This window comes from Pelobates fuscus, chromosome 1 (assembly GCF_036172605.1).
Source record: "Pelobates fuscus isolate aPelFus1 chromosome 1, aPelFus1.pri, whole genome shotgun sequence".
Classification (NCBI taxonomy): Eukaryota; Metazoa; Chordata; class Amphibia; order Anura; family Pelobatidae; genus Pelobates; species Pelobates fuscus.
Window position 1 is genome coordinate 78,722,840 of NC_086317.1, and position 19,555 is coordinate 78,742,394.

At 40.0% G+C, this 19,555-nt stretch overlaps 1 protein-coding gene across 2 annotated transcripts in view; it reads left to right on the forward strand.

The window, feature by feature from the left end:
- LOC134603714 (3 beta-hydroxysteroid dehydrogenase type 7-like) overlaps positions 1-19,555 on the forward strand; it is a 44,731-nt gene that overhangs the window by 16,799 nt on the left and 8,377 nt on the right. Inside the window, exons 1-4 of one of the 2 annotated variants that reach the window (XM_063449896.1) lie at positions 4,688-4,779; positions 14,492-14,660; positions 15,817-15,972; positions 16,419-16,527. In XM_063449896.1, the coding sequence (XP_063305966.1) occupies positions 14,513-14,660; positions 15,817-15,972; positions 16,419-16,527 (413 nt within the window). In that variant the 5' untranslated portion in view covers positions 4,688-4,779; positions 14,492-14,512. Of the gene's footprint in view, positions 1-4,687; positions 4,780-14,482; positions 14,661-15,816; positions 15,973-16,418; positions 16,528-19,555 lie in introns of those variants that run through there. The other variant, XM_063449903.1, reaches the window with a different exon arrangement.

Genomic DNA, 19,555 nt, shown 5'->3' on the forward strand with positions numbered 1-19,555 from the left:
ATGGTATAAAAATCTTATTCTGAAAGAGAGATTAAATGCTCATAGTGCAAAACTGCAAGTAAAAATTATAACAATTATAACTCTATATAAGGAACCACTCACATATTACTGAGCTTACAGCCAAGCTCAGGGATATACGCTCTCAGGTCCGTGAAGGCGACCTTTCCCCTTCTTGTATCCGAAAGACGTATCTCACGCTGTGGCTAGAGCTCAAGCAGAAATATATATGGTGTAATATAGTCTGGAATACGTATTGGTATGAAAAATATATGTAATATACTCACAAGTGTGGAGCCACTCTTATAGGCTCTTTAACAGCGCGTTGTGTAGTTAAGGACCACACACCTATCTAGCAGGAACCAATAGCCCAATACAAAAAATCCAAATTTTTATTAAGGTATTTTGAGTTTTAAAATTCTAATGGCCAATTAGAATATGTAAAAACACTTATACTTCAAAAACAATTAAATAAGAATTATATTCAAAAAGGGCATAAAGGTGATAGTATTGAAGTCCCCACCTTTATGCCCTTTTTGAAAGAGTTTGAACATATTTCAAATTGTCTGTAGCGCTACACCTTTTGTTTGTATTTATCACCTCAAACCGCACTTGTCTCTGACACTCCCCAATCACTTTCATCACCTCCCAGTTTCTCTACTACACTCTGTCCGTTTTTCTGTTCCGCAGGTTTATTGTCAGCCTCATTCCTATTTGTATCAACCGTGTTCACATAAACTCGCCCACAGTTTCTGACATTTGAGTTTCTACATTCTCCATTAGCATTCTCTGTCTGTCTCTCAAATAACACTCTTACAGTCATGATTCTGGCAAAGCATCATGGGAGGTGTGTAATTATAAAGAAACATTACTCACATCCAGTATATGATTAAGTATGGGTTTCCATACAAAATGCTAGAATTGGTGGTGGTCTAGACACATGTATGACGGTCTTGCTTTACCGTAACATATTTTATACTGGAATAAATTATCGTTGCTACCTTGATTTTTTTTTTTTGTCTGATTGCTTGTCCCAAGACTAATGAGCTGATACATATGAAGATTGTTTCACGGGAGATGTAGTTTGCAACATCTGGAGTGCTTTTGTTTTGGTGCTTGAAGTGACGCATTTTAGAGGCTGAATAACCCTATAACAAAGAACGATATTGTTTGTATCGCTGTATTCCACAACAAGCCTGAAACCTTACAAAAGTGTAATTCTACCTGGCAAAATACATTCTAAGTATTTTATTTCTTTTACCGCAATTATTAATATATCACCTCATTATGTTAACTTCATTTTGTATTTTTTATATTTCTTATAGTATAAGCTACACATGAAACTGCATCATTAGCACAGTTAGTGAAAGTTCGGCATCCATGTATTTATTTGCAGGTTCTGTACTGAAGGGTTAGATGCAACAATAACATCTCTGAGTCCTTTGGTTACCAGAGCAACGTGCGTTTGTAATCATACCATGAGCTATGAACTCTGTGTCATAACCTCGCACTCTCAATGCAGGAATGCATTGGAGGTGTAATCCTATAATCCAGGTTGTTTTGTACTTTGATATGTTAAAATATGTTAACAAGAAATTAGAAATTATGTAAGCATGTGAAATGACATATATATTTCCTATATATATATTTTTCCTAATATTCATATATATTCAGTTACTGTCAATCGCCTGCTACATTTAAATTGCGTCCAGTATGCTCCAAAAAATGAACTCCTGTGTTGAAGGGAGCCACACAACACAGAAAATAAGTGTTAACAAAACTTTGTTAGCTTTGGACGATCCAATAGGTAATTTATTTTTGTTAATTATGTTCATGTTTTTAACATGCTCTTTTTTCATGCCTTTTTTGGTGTGTAATAATAAATTACAAATCAATAAAATTAAAAATGGGAAGGTAGGAGACACAATTAAGGATTTGCCATCTAATGCCTATATTTAAGCATTCCTTTATCTAGTAATTAAAATTGAATGCAATACTACATTAAAGGGACACTCCAGGCACCCAGTCCACTTCTGCCCATTGGAGTGGTCTGGGTGCCAACTCCCACTACTCTTAAAGGGACACTCCAGGCACCCAGACGACTTCTGCTCATTGGAGTGGTCTGGGTGCCAACTCCCACTACCCTTAACCCTGCAAGTATAATTATTGCAGTTTTTCATAAACTGCAATAATTACATTGCAGGGTTAAATCCACCTCTAGTGGCTGTCTACTAGACAGCCACTAGAGGCCACTTCCTAGTTTCTAGCACAGGTTTCCTGTCCTAGAGCGTCGCTGGACGTCCTCACGCTGTGTGAGGACCTCCAGCGTCGCTCAAAACTTCATAGGAAAGCATTGAAATTATTTTTCAATGCTTTCCAATGGGGAGACGTAATGCGCATGCACGGCATTTCCGCGCATGCGCATTAGGTCTCCTCAGCCGGTGGGCGAGATCAGTCTCACCCACCGGCCGACGTAATCGCAAGGAGGAGCGTCGCGGAGGCGGAGACAGCGGCGAGGGACATCGCCGCTGTCCCAGTTAAGTCACTGAAGGGGTTTTCACGCCTTCAGAAACCGGGGATTGGGGTGTGGGGGGGAGAGGGACCCTCCAGTGCCAGAAAAACAGATCGTTTTTCTGGCACTGGAGTTTCCCTTTAACCCTGCAACTGTAATTATTGCAGTTTTTTTATAAACTGCAATAATTACATTGCAGGGTTAACTACACCTCTAGTGGCTGTCTAGTATACAGCCACTAGAGGGCACTTCCTTGTCCACAGCACAGAAAACCTGTGCTAGAGCGTCGCTGGACGTCCTCACGCTATGTGAGGACCTCCAGCGTCGCTCATTTCCCCATAGGAAAGCATTCAAATGCATTTTCAATGCTTGCCTATGGGGAGCGCTAATGCGCATGCGCGGCATTGCCGCGCATGCACATTAGGTCTCCCCGGCCGGTGGGTGGGATCAGTCTCGCCCACCGGCCAACGCAATAAGAGGGAGGAGCGTCGCGGAGGAAGAAGTAGCGACGTGGGACATCGTCGCTGCCTCAGGTAAGTTACTGAAGGGGTTTTCACCCCTTCAGCAACCGGGGGTTAGTGGGTGGGAGGGATATGGGACCAGCAGTGTCAGGAAAACAGATTGTTTTCCTGGCACTGGAGTTTCCCTTTAATGCGTGATGTTCTTAAAACTGATACAGATTTTAGTTTTATGTGTGATGTCCTTTTCATTGACTGTTAATCTCTCAATTAAGGTATGACTATATAACTGAATGTCTTTGAAATTGTTACTATTGTATCTTACATGTTTTGTAAATGTGTTCTGCTCTCTCTTTTAATAAAACCTATTCTTAAAAAAGTGCTTGAAGGTCTTGACTCTTATTACTATGTATTCAAAATGGTAACAATGTTTAGATGATATTCTGAGAGACATCACAGGTCATTTGCCTGTAAAACAATTATATTTACAAAATCCGGGCCCAATGTAGAAATGAAAGAGATGTGTCAATTGGAATGAAAATGTAAAAACATATTATTATTTAAAAATGCCCCAAAAATTCCATAGCGCTCTACATAGTCTTTGTTCTTCCATGTAAAACACAGCACGCAATAAGGGGTGTGGTTTTCTTTCCCCACATGGCGCTATGCTTTATACGCTATTGTTCTGATTGGGTCTTTTTATGTGACAGACTGTTGGATGGATCAGTAATTATAAGGTACATAAATATGGGAGACATACTATGTGGCTCCAGACATACTTCAGTGGCTGAAATAGTAAAAGTAAAAAAGGAACTGTTAGACATTCTATCTAATATTTCCTTACTCTTATCGCCAGAGCAGTACAAAGATAATTATAATTAATTATTGTTGTAATAAATAGTGAATATAAATTAGTGTTGTAAATATCCTTGCCACAAAATAGTATTAAAAGGAGACAGTACTGTGTATCTTTAAAGTGACGTCATCCAACATGCTAAAATTGCCATTTGATAATTAATTTGCTATAAGCTACTGCCTAAGCAGAACCTCCTGGCTCTCTATTGGCTTTAGGGGAGGCGGGGAGTGACACCTGGCATATCCCATGTAAGAAGTCAAACAATTCAAACGCGGTTAGACTATTATTCCTTTAACCCCCTTAAGGACACATGACATGTGTGACATGTCATGATTCCCTTTTATTCCAGAAGTTTGGTCCTTAAGGGGTTAAAGAAACACTGTACTCATTTTTAAAATGTAATTTAATTACAGTTGTTATAGTGCCTTGTAATAGCCCCCAAAACATTTTAGTTTAGATTGGCGAGATTGCACTGTTACTTCCCTGCATTTAATGATTCTCATGACAAGAGAATAGTTGGCTGGTCTTGGCAAGAGCCACACATGCGCACAAAGTCCTCACTGCTCCTCCAGGAGGAGTATTAGATTATACCGTTATCCTGAACGTCACACAAGGAGGAGCGGGCCCCAGTGTTAAGGGATACTGAGCTTTGGAGTAAAGGTGAGTAAATTTACAGTGCACATGATTGGGGTTTGCATCTAGCTAGGTACAGGGAAATTATAGCATTAGGAATACAGATTTGTATTCCTAACTCTATAGTGTCACTTTAAGATTCAGGACACCGTTATGGAAATATTTAACAGAGAATAGCTGGTAGAGCCTTGATCTTGGCAAACCATGTGATGTACAACCTTGTGTGTCTAGAGAGAGTAAGGGTAAAAGTACAGTTTTCATTTAGTTCAATAGCAGACCAGACAACTTTCCTGTTATTTTGCTAATGTTCATATCCTGGACAGGTAAGATTCCTATACCTGCATAGCTTGATACTTCAATTCTCAATTTATGCACCTTAATACTCCCAATTATAAAATTTTCTGCACTCATAATAACATTTGGCATGGCTCCTTAAAGATTATTTTACAATCGAATATGATACTATATGTATAAATATATATATTTTATTATATATTTGTATATACAAACACAGTTTTTAAAACATATTACCCTGCTCTAGAACAAGTGTTTTACAAATGTAAATTTTAAATAGGTGTATTTTTAAAGTGGATCTTTAAAATGCAACCTCTGGGTTGTCAGAATATGGTGGGAGCGATGTTCTAAATGCAATACACACAACACCAATACCAGATATTAGAATAATGGGGAACTGTGTATGTATGTATATCATTCATTATGTAAGAGTTGTTTTCAACAATTGTATCACTTGTAACTCTGATACATTGACTTTTGTACCTTTAGAATTAACAGTTAAAGTATTAAACATTTAAGTATTAGAAATGCATTTCTGAGGACTGTTAGCTGGACAGTGGGGAGTATTAATATCCACATGACATTATTTTATAATTCACCCCAGTACAGCAAGTGTGACAGTTAGAAAAAAATACTCAGGATATTTAGGGATCATCTGTAACCCAGAGAAAGGAAGACATATAGTTGCGGCTCTGACATTTTACTGACCCAATCAAGGTTTTATCTGTTTCTAAGTTTTCAATGAAAACTGAAAAGCCAGCATCCAGTTTGACAATATTGCATGCATCCCTGTTCACACGATGTCCCCATGTAGCTGACTGGAGCCCCATGAGGTTTGAATGCTGCAATCATAGTGATACATAAAATAAATAAACACAAACAAACGTCTTCATCAAAACATTTTATTTAACCCCTTAACCCCTTAAGGACACATGTGTGATATGTCATGACTCCCTTTTATTTATTAAGGGGTTAAGGACAGCCAAAACAAAACGTAAACAAAAACTTGAATTTGCCCTATATGTCTTTTCAGGCGTAATTCACCTCTTTCATATTATGTGCACCCACATTTATTATATATAATTGTATTCAGGGGAAACAGGGCTTTCATTTAACATCAAATATTTAGCTATGAAACATAATTTAATATGAATAAAATGTAAAAAAATGGGAGAAAATAAGATTTTTTAAAAAATAAAAAATGTAATTCTATGTGACATTCTAACTGTGAATGCCATAATACTGTTTGATTTTACTGCAATAAAATACACATATTTGTATTCAGTGTTGTCACACATGTAAAACAGTACCCCCTATGTACAGGTTTTATGGTGTTTTGGGAAGTTACAGGGTCAAATAAACATTTTTCAGTTTTTTCACATTGAAATTCACCAGATTGGTTACATTGCCTTTGAGACCATATGGTAGCCCAGGAATGAGAATTACCCCCATGATGGCATACCATTTGCAAAAGTAGACAACCCAAGGTATTGCAAATGGGGTATGTCTAGTAGTTTTTTGTAGCCACTTGGTCACAAACACTGGCCAAAGTTAGTGTTAATATTTCTTTGTGTGTGAAAAATACAAAAAACTAATTTGAACGCCAATTTTGGCTAGTGTTTGTGACACTAGTGGCACTAGTGGCTACTAAAAAAAAACTCCTTATGAGATTAATCCACTTACTTGGGAAATACTTCCTTACTGGGACTCTCTGCAAGTCAAGGCTAAATAGGGTCCTGGAATGAGGCACCTGTAACAGGGAGGGGTGCAAAACCAAGGAGTTGGCCTGGGACCCCCAAATATATAAAAGAAACCATGACTTGCAGAGAGTCCCAGTAAGGAAGTATTTCCCAAGTAAGTGGATTAATCTCATAAGAGCAAGCATTAGGCTGCTATTAGGATAGGACCTGCGGAATATGGGGTACTTTGACGTAGTTGGCAGGCTTATGCAATGTATGATCATATAATGTAACTAAACCCCCATCATTTTTTGCCTAGTTGAGGTGTTTTTAAATAAAACTATTACAAGATTTGAAATCATTGTTTAGTGAATAAGCGAGTGCGCTGGATTCTGTATTTTGTCTATTTTGGCCCCAGCAGCACCCTATAATGTATGCATGTTTAGGTGAGTGCAGCCCTCTTGGTTTCTTATATATATATATATATAATTTTTCAAAATTATTTTTATTTATATATAGGTATTTCATGGCCATATCCATGGCAGCACAACAATGGGTAGCTCCTCCCTATCCCTAACCAGTCAGGAACCTAATTAAAACAGAAGGTATACGTAACCCCTCCTACCCTCAGTCTTTTTGTTCCTGTCCTATCCCTAGGACAGACTTAGTCATTCTAAGACTAGAACATTTTTCTTTTTGGCTTACCTGAGGTGGTTACCTTCTCCCTCAAGGGAGTTCAGCCTCTCTCCCTTGGGCAGTCTTCAGTACGCAGCCCTGTGCAAAGGTGACCCCTTGGAGAGACCCCTTTAGTGACCGGGGGTTCTAACTTGCTGTGACCCTAGAGGTAGCAAGATCATGCCATCACTATGATTCCTGCAGTGACCAAGGGGTAGCAGGCTGGGCATGCACATACAGAGCATATGGATTTACTTGCGGTGACCCTAGGGGTAGCAATATTATGCCATAATTCTATTTCCTGCAGTTACCAAGGGGTAGCAGGCCGGACATGCACATACAGAGCATATGGATTACAAGGATTCTATGAGATTAACTATCATTTCATCACTGAAAGGGTTAAAGTACAACTCACTATCTTGAACTTTCCCATGGATTTACTTGCTGTGACCCTAGAGGTAGCAAGATTTTGCCATCACCCTATTTCCTGCAGTGACCAAGGAATAGCAGTCTGGGCAGGCACATCCAATGCGTATATATGGATATAACCCCTTCTACCCTTCATCGGCTTCATCTAAATGGTAAGAGTTTCCTGCTAATTTGAATTTCAATCAAACGTATTCCTAGGCTTCTGTGTCTTATTCCTAGGCCTCTGTGTCTTTTAAAGGGACACTATAGTCACCAGAACAACTACAGCTTATTGGATTTGTTCTGGCGAGTAGAATCATTACCTTCAGGCTTTTTGCTGTAAACACTGTCTTTTCAGAGAAAATGCAGTGTTACATTAAAGCCTAGTGATAACTTCACTGGCCACTCCTCAGATGGATGTTAGAGATCCTTACTGGGTCATGGCTGCCTAAAATGGATCCAAACATTCAGTGTCTCCTCCCTCTGCATGCAGACACTGAACTTTACTCTTAGAGATTCATTGATTCAATTCATCTCTATGAGGAGATGCTGATTGGCCAGGGCTGTCTTTGAATCATGCTGGCTCTGCCCCTGATCTGCCTACTTGTTAGTCTCAGCCAATCCTATGGGGAAGCACTGTGATTGGATCAAGGCTACCACTTCTGATGTCAGCAGACTGCTTGTTTTTCTGAGACAAACAGCATGCAGAGCTACTGCTTCAGGCTTGAATACAGTAAGATTTTGCTATGTTTATGGAGGCATTCACTAACTTTATTATTCTATTTCTAAGTCTCTGTACTTGGTAATAGGTTATTCGCTGTTCTGTTCCTCTATCTCAGCCTTTCGACCTGTTTTATTATAAGTCCCTAAGTTTCCATTCTTACTTTTGGACCCATTCAGGTTTTTTCCTCTGCGTTTAATCCCAGCGAATACGCAGGTTCTAGTCTAATGGTTGCGCCATGCTGTTTCCACACATGCGCGAAAATCTGATTCACACCTGCGTATTCTAAAATGTAAGTCCAGTTGCAGTGGTTGCAGTGTCATATTGGCTTCCCCTTTTAAGCACAATGTTTTCCTTTAGTTTTTTTTCCTATTTTAAGTAATTAGATTTGTGTGCAGTTTTCATCTTAATTTGAATTCTCCTTTTTGGTTTTGGTAAGTTTTTTCTTTATTGAAGGTATATTACATATTTTTCTGTATCTATCAATCTCTACTTGTTTAGCAGAGATTTGCTTTGTTACGGATAAAAAGTAATCTTATGCAGTTATGGATTCAGATCCCTCTGCTCCCAGAAAAAAGGTCACACTCTAAGAGACATAGGTAAGCCATTCTATTTTTTCTGTCATTACTAAACAAAAGAGTGGCTATCAATAATTGGAATTCCCTATGATAATAGCTCTACGGGAAGAAAATAATCGGGATCATACAAGGGAAGTCACACTAAAGGATCCTTTGATGAGAGATCCTTGTAAAGTAAAGTCTCTGCACAGACTGTCTGAAAGTGGCTACAGGCCCATCTACCCATGTTCTGTGTATTATGCAAAATTAAACAGGAGGTATCTCAAGACGTCATAGAAGCTGTTAAAGCTTGGATCCTCTGGACAATTCCCAGAATGAATACTCTTAGGAATCCTGGGAGATGGATCCATTCAGAGATATGGAATCTTTGGATGAGGATATTCAACCTATTTCAGTAGTTCCAGAATCCGCTCATTTGATTTCCAGAGTCCTTTTACCTATAGCCTTTCTTTTCGGATGTTAGGGTGTAGAGTATCTTTTCCAGTTCCCGGTCCCCTTAAGATCCTTAATGGACTAATGGTTTTACATTGAGAGAGGTTTTCAACACAAGGGTCTTCATCCATTTTAATTTCTCAGTCTTCATCCATTTTTATTTCAGACACTAGTACCAGGGGCTCTGCTCCTAAGTAGACACTGCAGTCCTTAGACTGGCTAAATGTTCCGCTTTACCTGTACACAATGCAGGATCTCTGAACTCCATGGAGTATACATGGTCCTGCTTCTCTCTAAAGCCTATGTGGCAGCTGGCACAGGCTTTCATTTTGCTGTAAGGTGTTACCTCAATCTCTAAGGATCTAAGATTGGTATGGACAATTTGGAGGAGCATATCAGAGATACATTTCCTTTGTCTGTTGACAATTTACAAGTCATTAATCCGGAAATAGTCTTCAGCTAAGAAGCCTACGTAGGTTGCATTATATTCTAGCCAGAAATATGACTTTCTTGGTGTCTATTAGCTGGGCTCTTTGGCAGCAGCGTAGATAGCGCGGTCACAGGGGTCGCAGCTGCGACCAGGCCCGTCACTCCGTGACCGGGTATCCGCCGCCATCATCTTCTGCGGCCCGCGCGGCAAATCGCCGGGGCCGCCGTCCAAGGGATATGGATTGTAAGGGGGCCCGGTCAGCGCTGGGCGCTTCGACAGCGCGACTGGGCCCCCTGTGATGACATCACAAGCTGGGAGGAAGTGACCGCATGTCACTCCTCCCAGCTAACTCTGAGAGCCGGGCGGGAGTATGCAGAGGGAGTCAGAGTGGCAACTCTGACTCCCATCCTCCTGAGCCACCACTGGACCCCAGAGAAAGTCACCTTCCTGCACCTTAAAGGTAGGAAACAGGAGAGTGACTTAAACATTTTGTGTGTGTGTGTGTGTGTATGTGTGTGCCTGTCTGTCTGTATGTGTGTGTGTGCCTGTCTGTGTATGTATGTGTGTCTGTCTTTGTGTGTCTGCTTGTATGTGTGTGTACTTGTCTTTTTGTGTGTCTGTCTGTGTGTGTCTCTGTATGTGTCTGCCTGTGTGTATGCGTGCCTGTCTGTTTTTTTATGTATGTGTCTTTGTATGTATGTGTGTCTTGTGTGTGTGTCTGCCTGTATGTGTGTGTGTGCTTGTCTGTTTGTATGTATGTGCGTCTTGTGTGTGTGTGTGTGTGTGTGTCTGTCTGTATGTTTGTATGTGTGTATGTCTGTCTGTATGTGTCTGCCTGTGTGTATGCGTGCCTGTCTGTTTTTTATGTATGTGTCTTTGTATGTATGTGTGTCTTGTGTGTGTGTCTGCCTGTATGTGTGTGTGTGCTTGTCTGTTTGTATGTATGTGTGTCTTGTGTGTGTGTCTGCCTGTATGTGTGAATGTGTGCCTGTCTGTTTTTTATGTATGTGTCTTTGTATGTGTGTGTGTCTGTATGTATGTGTGCCTGTCTGTATGTGTGTCTGTATGTGTGCCTGTCAGTTTGTATGTATGTGTCTGTGTGTATGTGTCTATGTGGGTGTGTCTTATGTGTGTGTGTGTGTGTGTCTGTCTGTCGGGGGTGGGGCCATGGATCATTTTCGCACCGGGGCCCCATGGTTTGTGTATACGCCACTGCTCTTTGACTTAGTACCTGGTCCACAGATGCATCTTCCTATATTAATGGATCAAGAGAATGGCAGAGGGCAGGAAAGCTTATCTACTTCAAGACCTAAGGTTCAGGAGACCCTTTCGATCCAAAGACTCTCATTAACTTCCTTCTTGGACCAAGGTATTTCACACCAGGAAGAGAGGATGGTAGAACTCAACCTTGATGTAAGTGGTCATTATTCTACCATAGGAAGAGGAAAGGTAAAAAGAGATGCATTGTAAATCTCATGGCTTCCCTTCAATTAGAGGAAGTTATTGTGAGATTTAAAAAAAAAAAAAAAAAAGCAACTAGAACACAAAGAATCTGTTTCTAACAGGTGTTGGAGATCCATTCTCGTTTACAGGATTCTTGAACATTCTTCTTTATAAAGGTAGTATTCCTAGTAAATTGGATGATGTCTATAGATAGCAGGATGTTTATTGCCATGTATCCTTTGCCTCACATCACTTTTATTTTTACATCTTCATGGTGAAAGATGAATGTCTGCTGTAGTCACCTTGCTCCCTCCCAGTTCAGGGTATAGCTGGGAATACCGTTCGACATGGTCCAAGGCACGGTACAGCTCTTTTCAGACTAGCATATTACCCCAGCAGAGAGAGCTTTGATCCAGGTCCTCCACCATAGATCTGATAAGATGTCACAAGGGCGGAGGTTAACTTTCCTATGGAAATCCTTTGGACAGTGACAACTATGAATACCATCCACTGGGGTTGAGGAACCTTTCTCCAAAATCAGATACGTTCAGGAAAGGGACACTCTTAACATCCAACACTTCTCTCCTGCATAGGTTGCAAGTGCCAATATCCATCATCCTGACAGTTCCATATTGGTACCCAGTCCATGGTTTCCACCTCTTCCAAAAGAGTTCTTCACTCTTCCATCAGGTCCAGTGCTACTTTCCTCATTCTGAAGGTTTCGATATTGTAGAAGGGTTTAAATATAAGCGTTTTTGAACAATCGCCCAAGGAGGTTCTAAGTTCTTCAATTCAGGACTCATCTAGGAATTAGCCACATCACCTCAGAGATATATGTCTCAACACTCTCTGATCTCTCTTTTCGTGAAAGGGCTTTGATATGGAAGTATCTAAATTTCTGTTGGCTGTATTTATATGATCCCACGGTTATCCATTGCTCCCCGTGGAATTCTTCTTTTTTTAGGGCTCTGAAATCTTCACCCCTTTCAACCATGAGAGTATATCTCTCCACAATTGCTTAATATTAAGTTAGCTCTATTGGTGACATTAGCATGGACTGAAGGATATTCGATCCTCAAGCATTATTTTGCATAGAACCCTTTACTGCCTTCTACAATGTATCTAAAGCCTATTGATTAGAATGTAGAGTCAGTAATAAAACTTTCTCTTCCTGTCCTAGATAGATGTCTTAAGATCTATTTCTATAGATCAGCTTTTTGGATTTCATCTGATAGTCTGTTTATCTTTACTAATAGACCATAAAGATCTTCAAGCCTCTATATAAGCCATCAACAGATGGATAGCCTTGGCTGTTTTTTAGGTTACTAAGCCCTAGGGGTTACAGTACTTAAAGGTCTGTTTGCTCTCTAGAGCCACTTCTTCCTCTTGAGCATCGGTGGCCAAGTTTCCATGGAACCTGTAGGTAAATGGCTGCTTGGTCCTCAACCAATTTTCAGACTTTTTATTTTTTTTGTACGGTTGTGTTGGTCAATTTGATAAGGTGCCAATAGTGGGCAATCAGTTTTTCATTTCCAATGTCCTTATGAGGTGTGTGTGTTGTCAATTTGCATTCATATTTTGGAAGTCTTATGTTCTTCTTTCACTTCCTTGGTTATTGCTTGGGTATTACCCATTGTTGTGCTGCCATGGATATGGCCAGGAAAAAGGAAAATGTATTCCTACTTACCGTAATTTTCTTTTCCTGGTCATAGGCCATGGCAGCACAAAGATCCCGCCCTGGGATATTGCTGGAAACAAGACTGAGGGTGGGAGGGGTAGGAGGGGTTACTTATACCTTCTGTTTTAATTAGTTTCCTGTCTGGTTAGGGATAGGGATGAGCTACCCATTGTTGTGCTGACCATGAAAAGAAAATTACGGTAAGTAGGAATAAATCTTCCTTTTTACTGGCCATATCCAAATTAAGTGCAGGCAGCTTTGGCGGGGTTGGCATATTTGCCTTACACATTTGCAAAATATTTTTAATTCTCAGGTAGAGGAATAGTTCCCTGGGCGTTAAAAAGAATTCGTCCTGAACTTGGGGAAAGTTTTTAACTTATCAGTAGTAAAGAAACTGTTTATTGTGCTGATGCCTCTGCTGGACCAAGATTACAAGGGGAGATCTGGAGAGAGCGCTGTCAGTACAGCCAAAAGAGCCGACATAAGAAGTGAGTAGGGGTCTAGTACTCTCTGTGACCAGGTACGCAAAGAGTGTAGTAAAGTTTTAGAGCATAGTAAGGTGGGTCTACCAGTTAAGGGTAGGGGTGTCCTCACCCAGATTATGTTTATCATATTGCTTGGATGTAAACAAGCATTCTCAAGGGACAACCAAGGTGGCCCTGTGTACTCATTGGGTTTAGTAATAAGACGTACACATTGTGCTAGTAGAGATGCCCTGTAGTAGGCATTGATATCTGGCACGCCGAAGCCCCCCCTAGAGTAGGAAAGACTTTTCAACTCGCTATTCGTGGGGTTTTTCTCTTCCAAATGTGCGTGTTTATCGCAGACTAAATCGTTTACCATTTTGGTCGGTAGTGTAATTGGTATTGTGCGAAACAAGTAAAGAATGTGCGGAAGGATCATCATTTTTATCGAGCTATAACGACAACGTGTTCTTAATGATTCAGAAATGTATAAATATAAAAATACGTATAATTATAAATGTTCCAGCTCAATGTTTTGTGACATAGTTCAGACACATGGCATGTCTATGTAATAAATCTTTTAGCAGTTACAACAGGAAAAAATTGAAATAAAATAAAAAGATACACAGCATACGATATCCATCTGTACATTGCATCAGGAAGCAGCTCCAGTCGGATACAGCACTGCCCATCACAAAGGGACGTACAGCCATTACAGGACATCACAGCAAGATGTATTTCTATTATAGTACAGATTACAGTACAGCACACAAACAAAACCAAAGAGATCTAAGAGAACAGTAGTAAACAATATCCTTTACATATTAAATAAAAAATAAAAAAACATCATAGGAGACCTAAGAGGAAATAAAGGGGGTGGATGAGTAAGAGAAGTAAGAGACGTGACAAGGGGGGGGGGGGGGGGGGGGTCGAGGAGACAAAGAAGACGACGGAACCAAACAGAGAGCAAGAAACACGAGTACAAGAAAAATCTTGGCCAGCCTGAAAGTCCTCTGAGGTAGTGGATACAGGTCGGTGTGTCTAAGTCACTGTGTATCTGAGACACACGGCATTTAACACCTCCACGTTATTGGCTCTCACGCTAGTTTCATAATAACTTAGTGCATTCAATACTTAGTATTTTTTTAATTGTTTTGATGAACTTGTATTTAGTAAAACTATTACTTTACATCACTCTTCCTTTTTATATATATATTATTTTACTTTAAACAGCAATATAAGGTATTTGGAGACATGGCTAAGGACCTGGTGTACCTGGTGACAGGAGGATGCGGGTACATAGGAGAACACATTGTCAGATTGTTGGTCGCAGAGGACTACGTAAAGGAGGTGAGGGTTTTTGACATCAGTGAAGTGGATCACATCAAAAACCTCAGCACAGGTAAATAATTATCATATCAATTTAAGGATATTGATTATATTTGGACATGTGTCTATCCCTTCACTAGCACATTCTTTTTATTTTACAACACGTGGCTGGTGTACATCCCTGGAACCAAAATGGCATTGCAGTGCCCTCCTTGTCCCATATGTCCCTCTCCTCCTTGTGTGTCATTCACAGGGTTATACATTTTAAAAGCAAGTGTAAAATACTGTTTATATGAGAAACTCGAAAGCTATAAGTGATTCATATACACATGACTATATAGTCACAGCGTGGCTATTTCTGCCTGAATTTTGCATTTGAGTTTTGATGTAATTCTAATACTCCTTTACACTGTCTCTTCCCCATTCCAATCTCCTTTATGTGTAAATATTAAATTTCCTCCTTTTCTCTTAATTCTGTATCAGATTCTTATTTCCAAATCCTTTTTCTACTTCGTATCGTCCCTTTTAAACTAAGTCTCTTGGTCCTGTATTTCTACCTCTACACTTATTATTGATTCCTCCTGTCAAGCACATTGTGCATGATTTTGTCCCAGCATGGCAATGGCTTTATCCCTTGAGTTAAGAGTGCCTCCAGGGGCCCCCTGGCACCATAACAACTTAACCACTTAAAGACCAAGGATTATTTGAGCTATTAATGTGTTAGCGACCAAGGCCTTTGTGACACTTTTGTCATGTAAAACTTTAATTATACATAATGCAATATTAAATATAAATTAAATATTTAAAGGGCCATTCCACAGCCATAAAGCACTTCAGCTTGCTGAATGGCTTTATTGGTGGGGAGTATCTTATAAAAAAGGCACTTATAAGAGTGTAGATTTCTATAAGAAAGCAGCACTTTTATTATTTAATAATGGAACACCCTCATGGCTGTCAATCATACAGCCATGGAGGTTTCCTGCCTACTTCTTTTCTTCTGGCACCATAACCACTGCAACAGGCTGTATTAGTTATAGTACTTGGAGTGTTCCTTTAAACCACGGGTCAGCTTGCAATCTTGTTCACCACATTATTTTAGCCCCCAGTATTTGCAATGTGCCCCATACAGTTACCAGTCCCAGGTAACTGTCCAAAAAATAATGTACAGTATCACCCTCGCCTTCCAGGGTAAAACACTGTTATTGCTATATACTTTGTTGTTATTGTAGCTTCCACCACTGTGACGTTGGTTAAAGGGGACATCACAGACTATAATCAAGTTCTTAAAGCCACTGCTGGAGTAGATGTTGTAATTCACACCGCCGCCCTTGTGGATTTCTTGAACACATCACCTTATCACAAAATGGAAGCTATCAACGTTGGAGGTGAGATTTCCTTTTTATTTTATTTTTTTATTATTATTATTAATTATGACAACATTATTCTTAAATTAGATTTCATGCAGCCAACTGATGACAACACATTATATTAATTCTCATAAAAGTTCACACGAGATTTGTAAACTCGTCAACATTAAAACCACATCACTCCTAAAATCACTCCAGGTTAGAATTGTTTCTCCGTAATTGGAAAAAAAACAGATATCATGGTCCGACTGCTACACTTTCATCTCACTTTGCCAAGACAAAAATGGACAAAACAATGATTAATAAAGTTGAAATCACCTAATAAATCACAGGCAGAATCTTTGTCTCAAACGGCACCCTCTGTATCTTTAAGGCCGCATTTTACTGTATGCAGTTGTCCTGGCCTTAAATGAAGTGTAAAAAAAGCAATATTGATACAAAACTCCCTTTAAAATGTTTCACAGGAACAGAGAACATCATAAAAGCTTGTTTGGCTCTGGATGTCACCTACCTTGTATATACCAGCTCCATAACATCCGTGGGACCTAATACACGTAATGAACCCATGTTAAGGTGAGAATATTATGCAAGAGAAGCCTTTCATATTCCAATGCTCAACCTTTAATTGCTGCCATGATCTTTTTGGTTGAATGTTTTTGCTTGTACACTATTGGCTAACATGCTAACCAATCAGAGTGTTTTAATGAGAATACAAAGGATTGGAAAACCTTTGATTTTTTTTTCCCACCTTGAAGCTTTTTTGTTTCTAAGACACTCCGGACCCCTAAAGCACTTTAGCTTGCTAAAAAGCATTGTGTGAAGAGTGTGTCCTCCTTTTTTCATTTTGCAAAAAGTGCAGATTTCAATAGAAATGTACATTATTATAAATTAACCTAGTTACAACCCTTTGGCTTTCAGTCAAACAACTAGTCCTGTTGCTTCCTGGTTATTTAGTTCAGTGGAGCTAAACTCAAGAAGCAGCAATTGACCAGAGCACCTGCGTTGCAAAGACATCTCATTGAGCTGCGTTGGGAAGTCTGTGATTGGACAGCCACATAAAATCCGCGAGGGGTTAGAAGGGGAGGGCTTGTAAAGGCTGCAGACAAGATAATGCATGATTAAATGCATGCATGTTTTCATTTGGGGTATAAATACTAAACAGTGATTTTTATTTTTATTTGGGAAGTGGAGTATCCCTTTAATAGTCCTCACCATTTATTTTTTTATTGCAAGAAAAATTGGAGTGGCCTTGCCCCACCTGCCACTAATGATAAACCTCCATTTTATCATAGCTTATTAAAATATAGATTGAACAGTAAGCAGGCTATTGCCTTGTAACACTTTGAATAAAGCATCATTTGATGCAGAGGCTGCCCTTTGGACATATATTTTGAAAGTTATTGCTGTCAGTTTACTATCCCACACATGATGAAAACTGTCTGAGCATTATGAAGCAATAAAAAGTGCATGTACACACACATTCCACAGCAATACATTCCACAAACCACACGTGCGAGAATATAATAGTGATGCCAGCTTCGAAGACAACAGGATCAAGTTCAGGTAAGTAAATCTCACCTTTACCTGACCACCCTGGCCACTGAACCACCAGCAGTGATGTCACCATTGGGGCTCTTTGTGAATTTGTTAAAGTCCCCAGGCAGTGACAGTGCCGCTTTAACCTCTGCAAGTTGCAAGGTGGGGCATCCATGGATCGGATTTATTGTTCCAGCACATCCCACAGATGCTCAATTTGGAGGCCATAGCAACACCTTGAACTCTGTCATGTTCCTCAATTCATTCCTGAACAGTGTTGCAGGGTGCATTATCTCGTTGAAAGAGGCCAATGCCAATAGGAAACAACGTTGGCATGAAGGGCATTGGCCTCTTCAATTCTCCCATTGCTCCCTGTTCCAGTTCTGGCACTTACATCCTCATTAAAGGTGCTTTTGGCCATAGACAGGGGTCATCATGTGCACTCTGACTGGTCTGTGGCTAAGCAGCCCCATACGCTGCCTACTGTGATGCACTGTGTGTTCTGACACCTTTTATCATGGCCAGCAAAGACTGGCTAGCCTTCCCTCCCCACATGCATGACCATGACCATGATGGCAGTTCACCGGTTGTCCTTTCTTGCACCACTTTTGATAGGTACTAAACACTGCATACCGAGAACACGCCACAAGACTTGACACAAGACCCATTTTGTAGATGCTCTGACCCAGTCATCTAGCCATCACTATTTGGCCCTTGTCAAAGTAACAAGGATCTTTCACTTGACTATTTTTCATGCTTCCAACACATGAAGTTCAAGAACTAACTGTTCACTAGCTGCCTAATATATCCCACCCCTGACAGGTGCAATTGTAATGATATAATCAGTGTTATTCACTTCACCTGTTGTGGTTTTATTGTTGTGGCTGATCAATGAAGGTAATTTGGAGAATTTCTCAACTCATGCTTGTGTGTGTGTGTGTGTGTGTGTGTATGTATATGTATGTAGATTGGATTAACCGTACATAGACAATATATATGTAAGTACACAAAAAAGTGGACAGCACTAAACAATTATTTTACAATGTGCAACAAATAATTATAAATGTGGTAAAACCAGCAGCAATCACCTCAAATTGTGACATAAAAATATAAAACCAGAAAATGGTGTTGCTCTAAAATATTATTACATAGACATGGTCAATAGTATATCTCACCAATAAAATTCCATAAAACCATCTGACAAACATATATAGGCAAATTGTCATGCCGTCTGACGGCGCTGCTCCTGTCAGAGGGCAGCATGGGTCCCGGCGGGCCCGTATCGCTACGGCAGTATTCCCACAAACTAAGGGGAATACTGCCAAACACTCACCAGAAGTGACCTCTGCTCTCTCAGCAGCCGTGTCTGTATCATTAAGGGTGCCGCCCACTGCTGCTGTGAATAATAAAAGGTTTCCTGTTTAACCCTTAAAGGGCCAGATCAATTAATTTAATATAGGTGTGTCACACACATAAGCTTGATCACATGTTACCCTACAGCCTATCAGGAAACGCCTTTAGCTATTTAAACCTAGTTTGTCCATTTCTTAGTGCCCTGTCGTGGTTTTCAGTTGGTGTTCCTTGTATTGATTTTTTTGTGTATCTGACCTTGGCTTCCCTTATTGACTATCCGATCTCTGTATTCCTTGACTTTTGGCTTGGCTCCTGACTATTCTGATATCTCCATTCCTTGACCTTTGACTTGTTTATCGTTTCTGTTATCCTTTGTCTTTGCTTTTCCCTATCTTGCGTCTTTTGCCTTTATACATTAAATCCGGCCATTCTAAGGCCCGGTACTTAGGTATTTACTTTATATCTACTTAAGTTTTGCGTAATAGGCATCTACAGTAATCCTGACATAACGACAGGGCCATGGACCCAGTAGACTTAAGTAAACAGGTGTTGTCCTGCGAGTCTAAACAGGAGGAGCATGATCGCCGCTTGGATCAGTTTGCCCAGGCCTTTCAGACATTATTGACTCATACTGCACACCTTCAATTGGAGACAACCTCTGTTCAGGCTTCACAGCATGCCGCTGTGCACAGAGAGCACCAACTATAAGCTT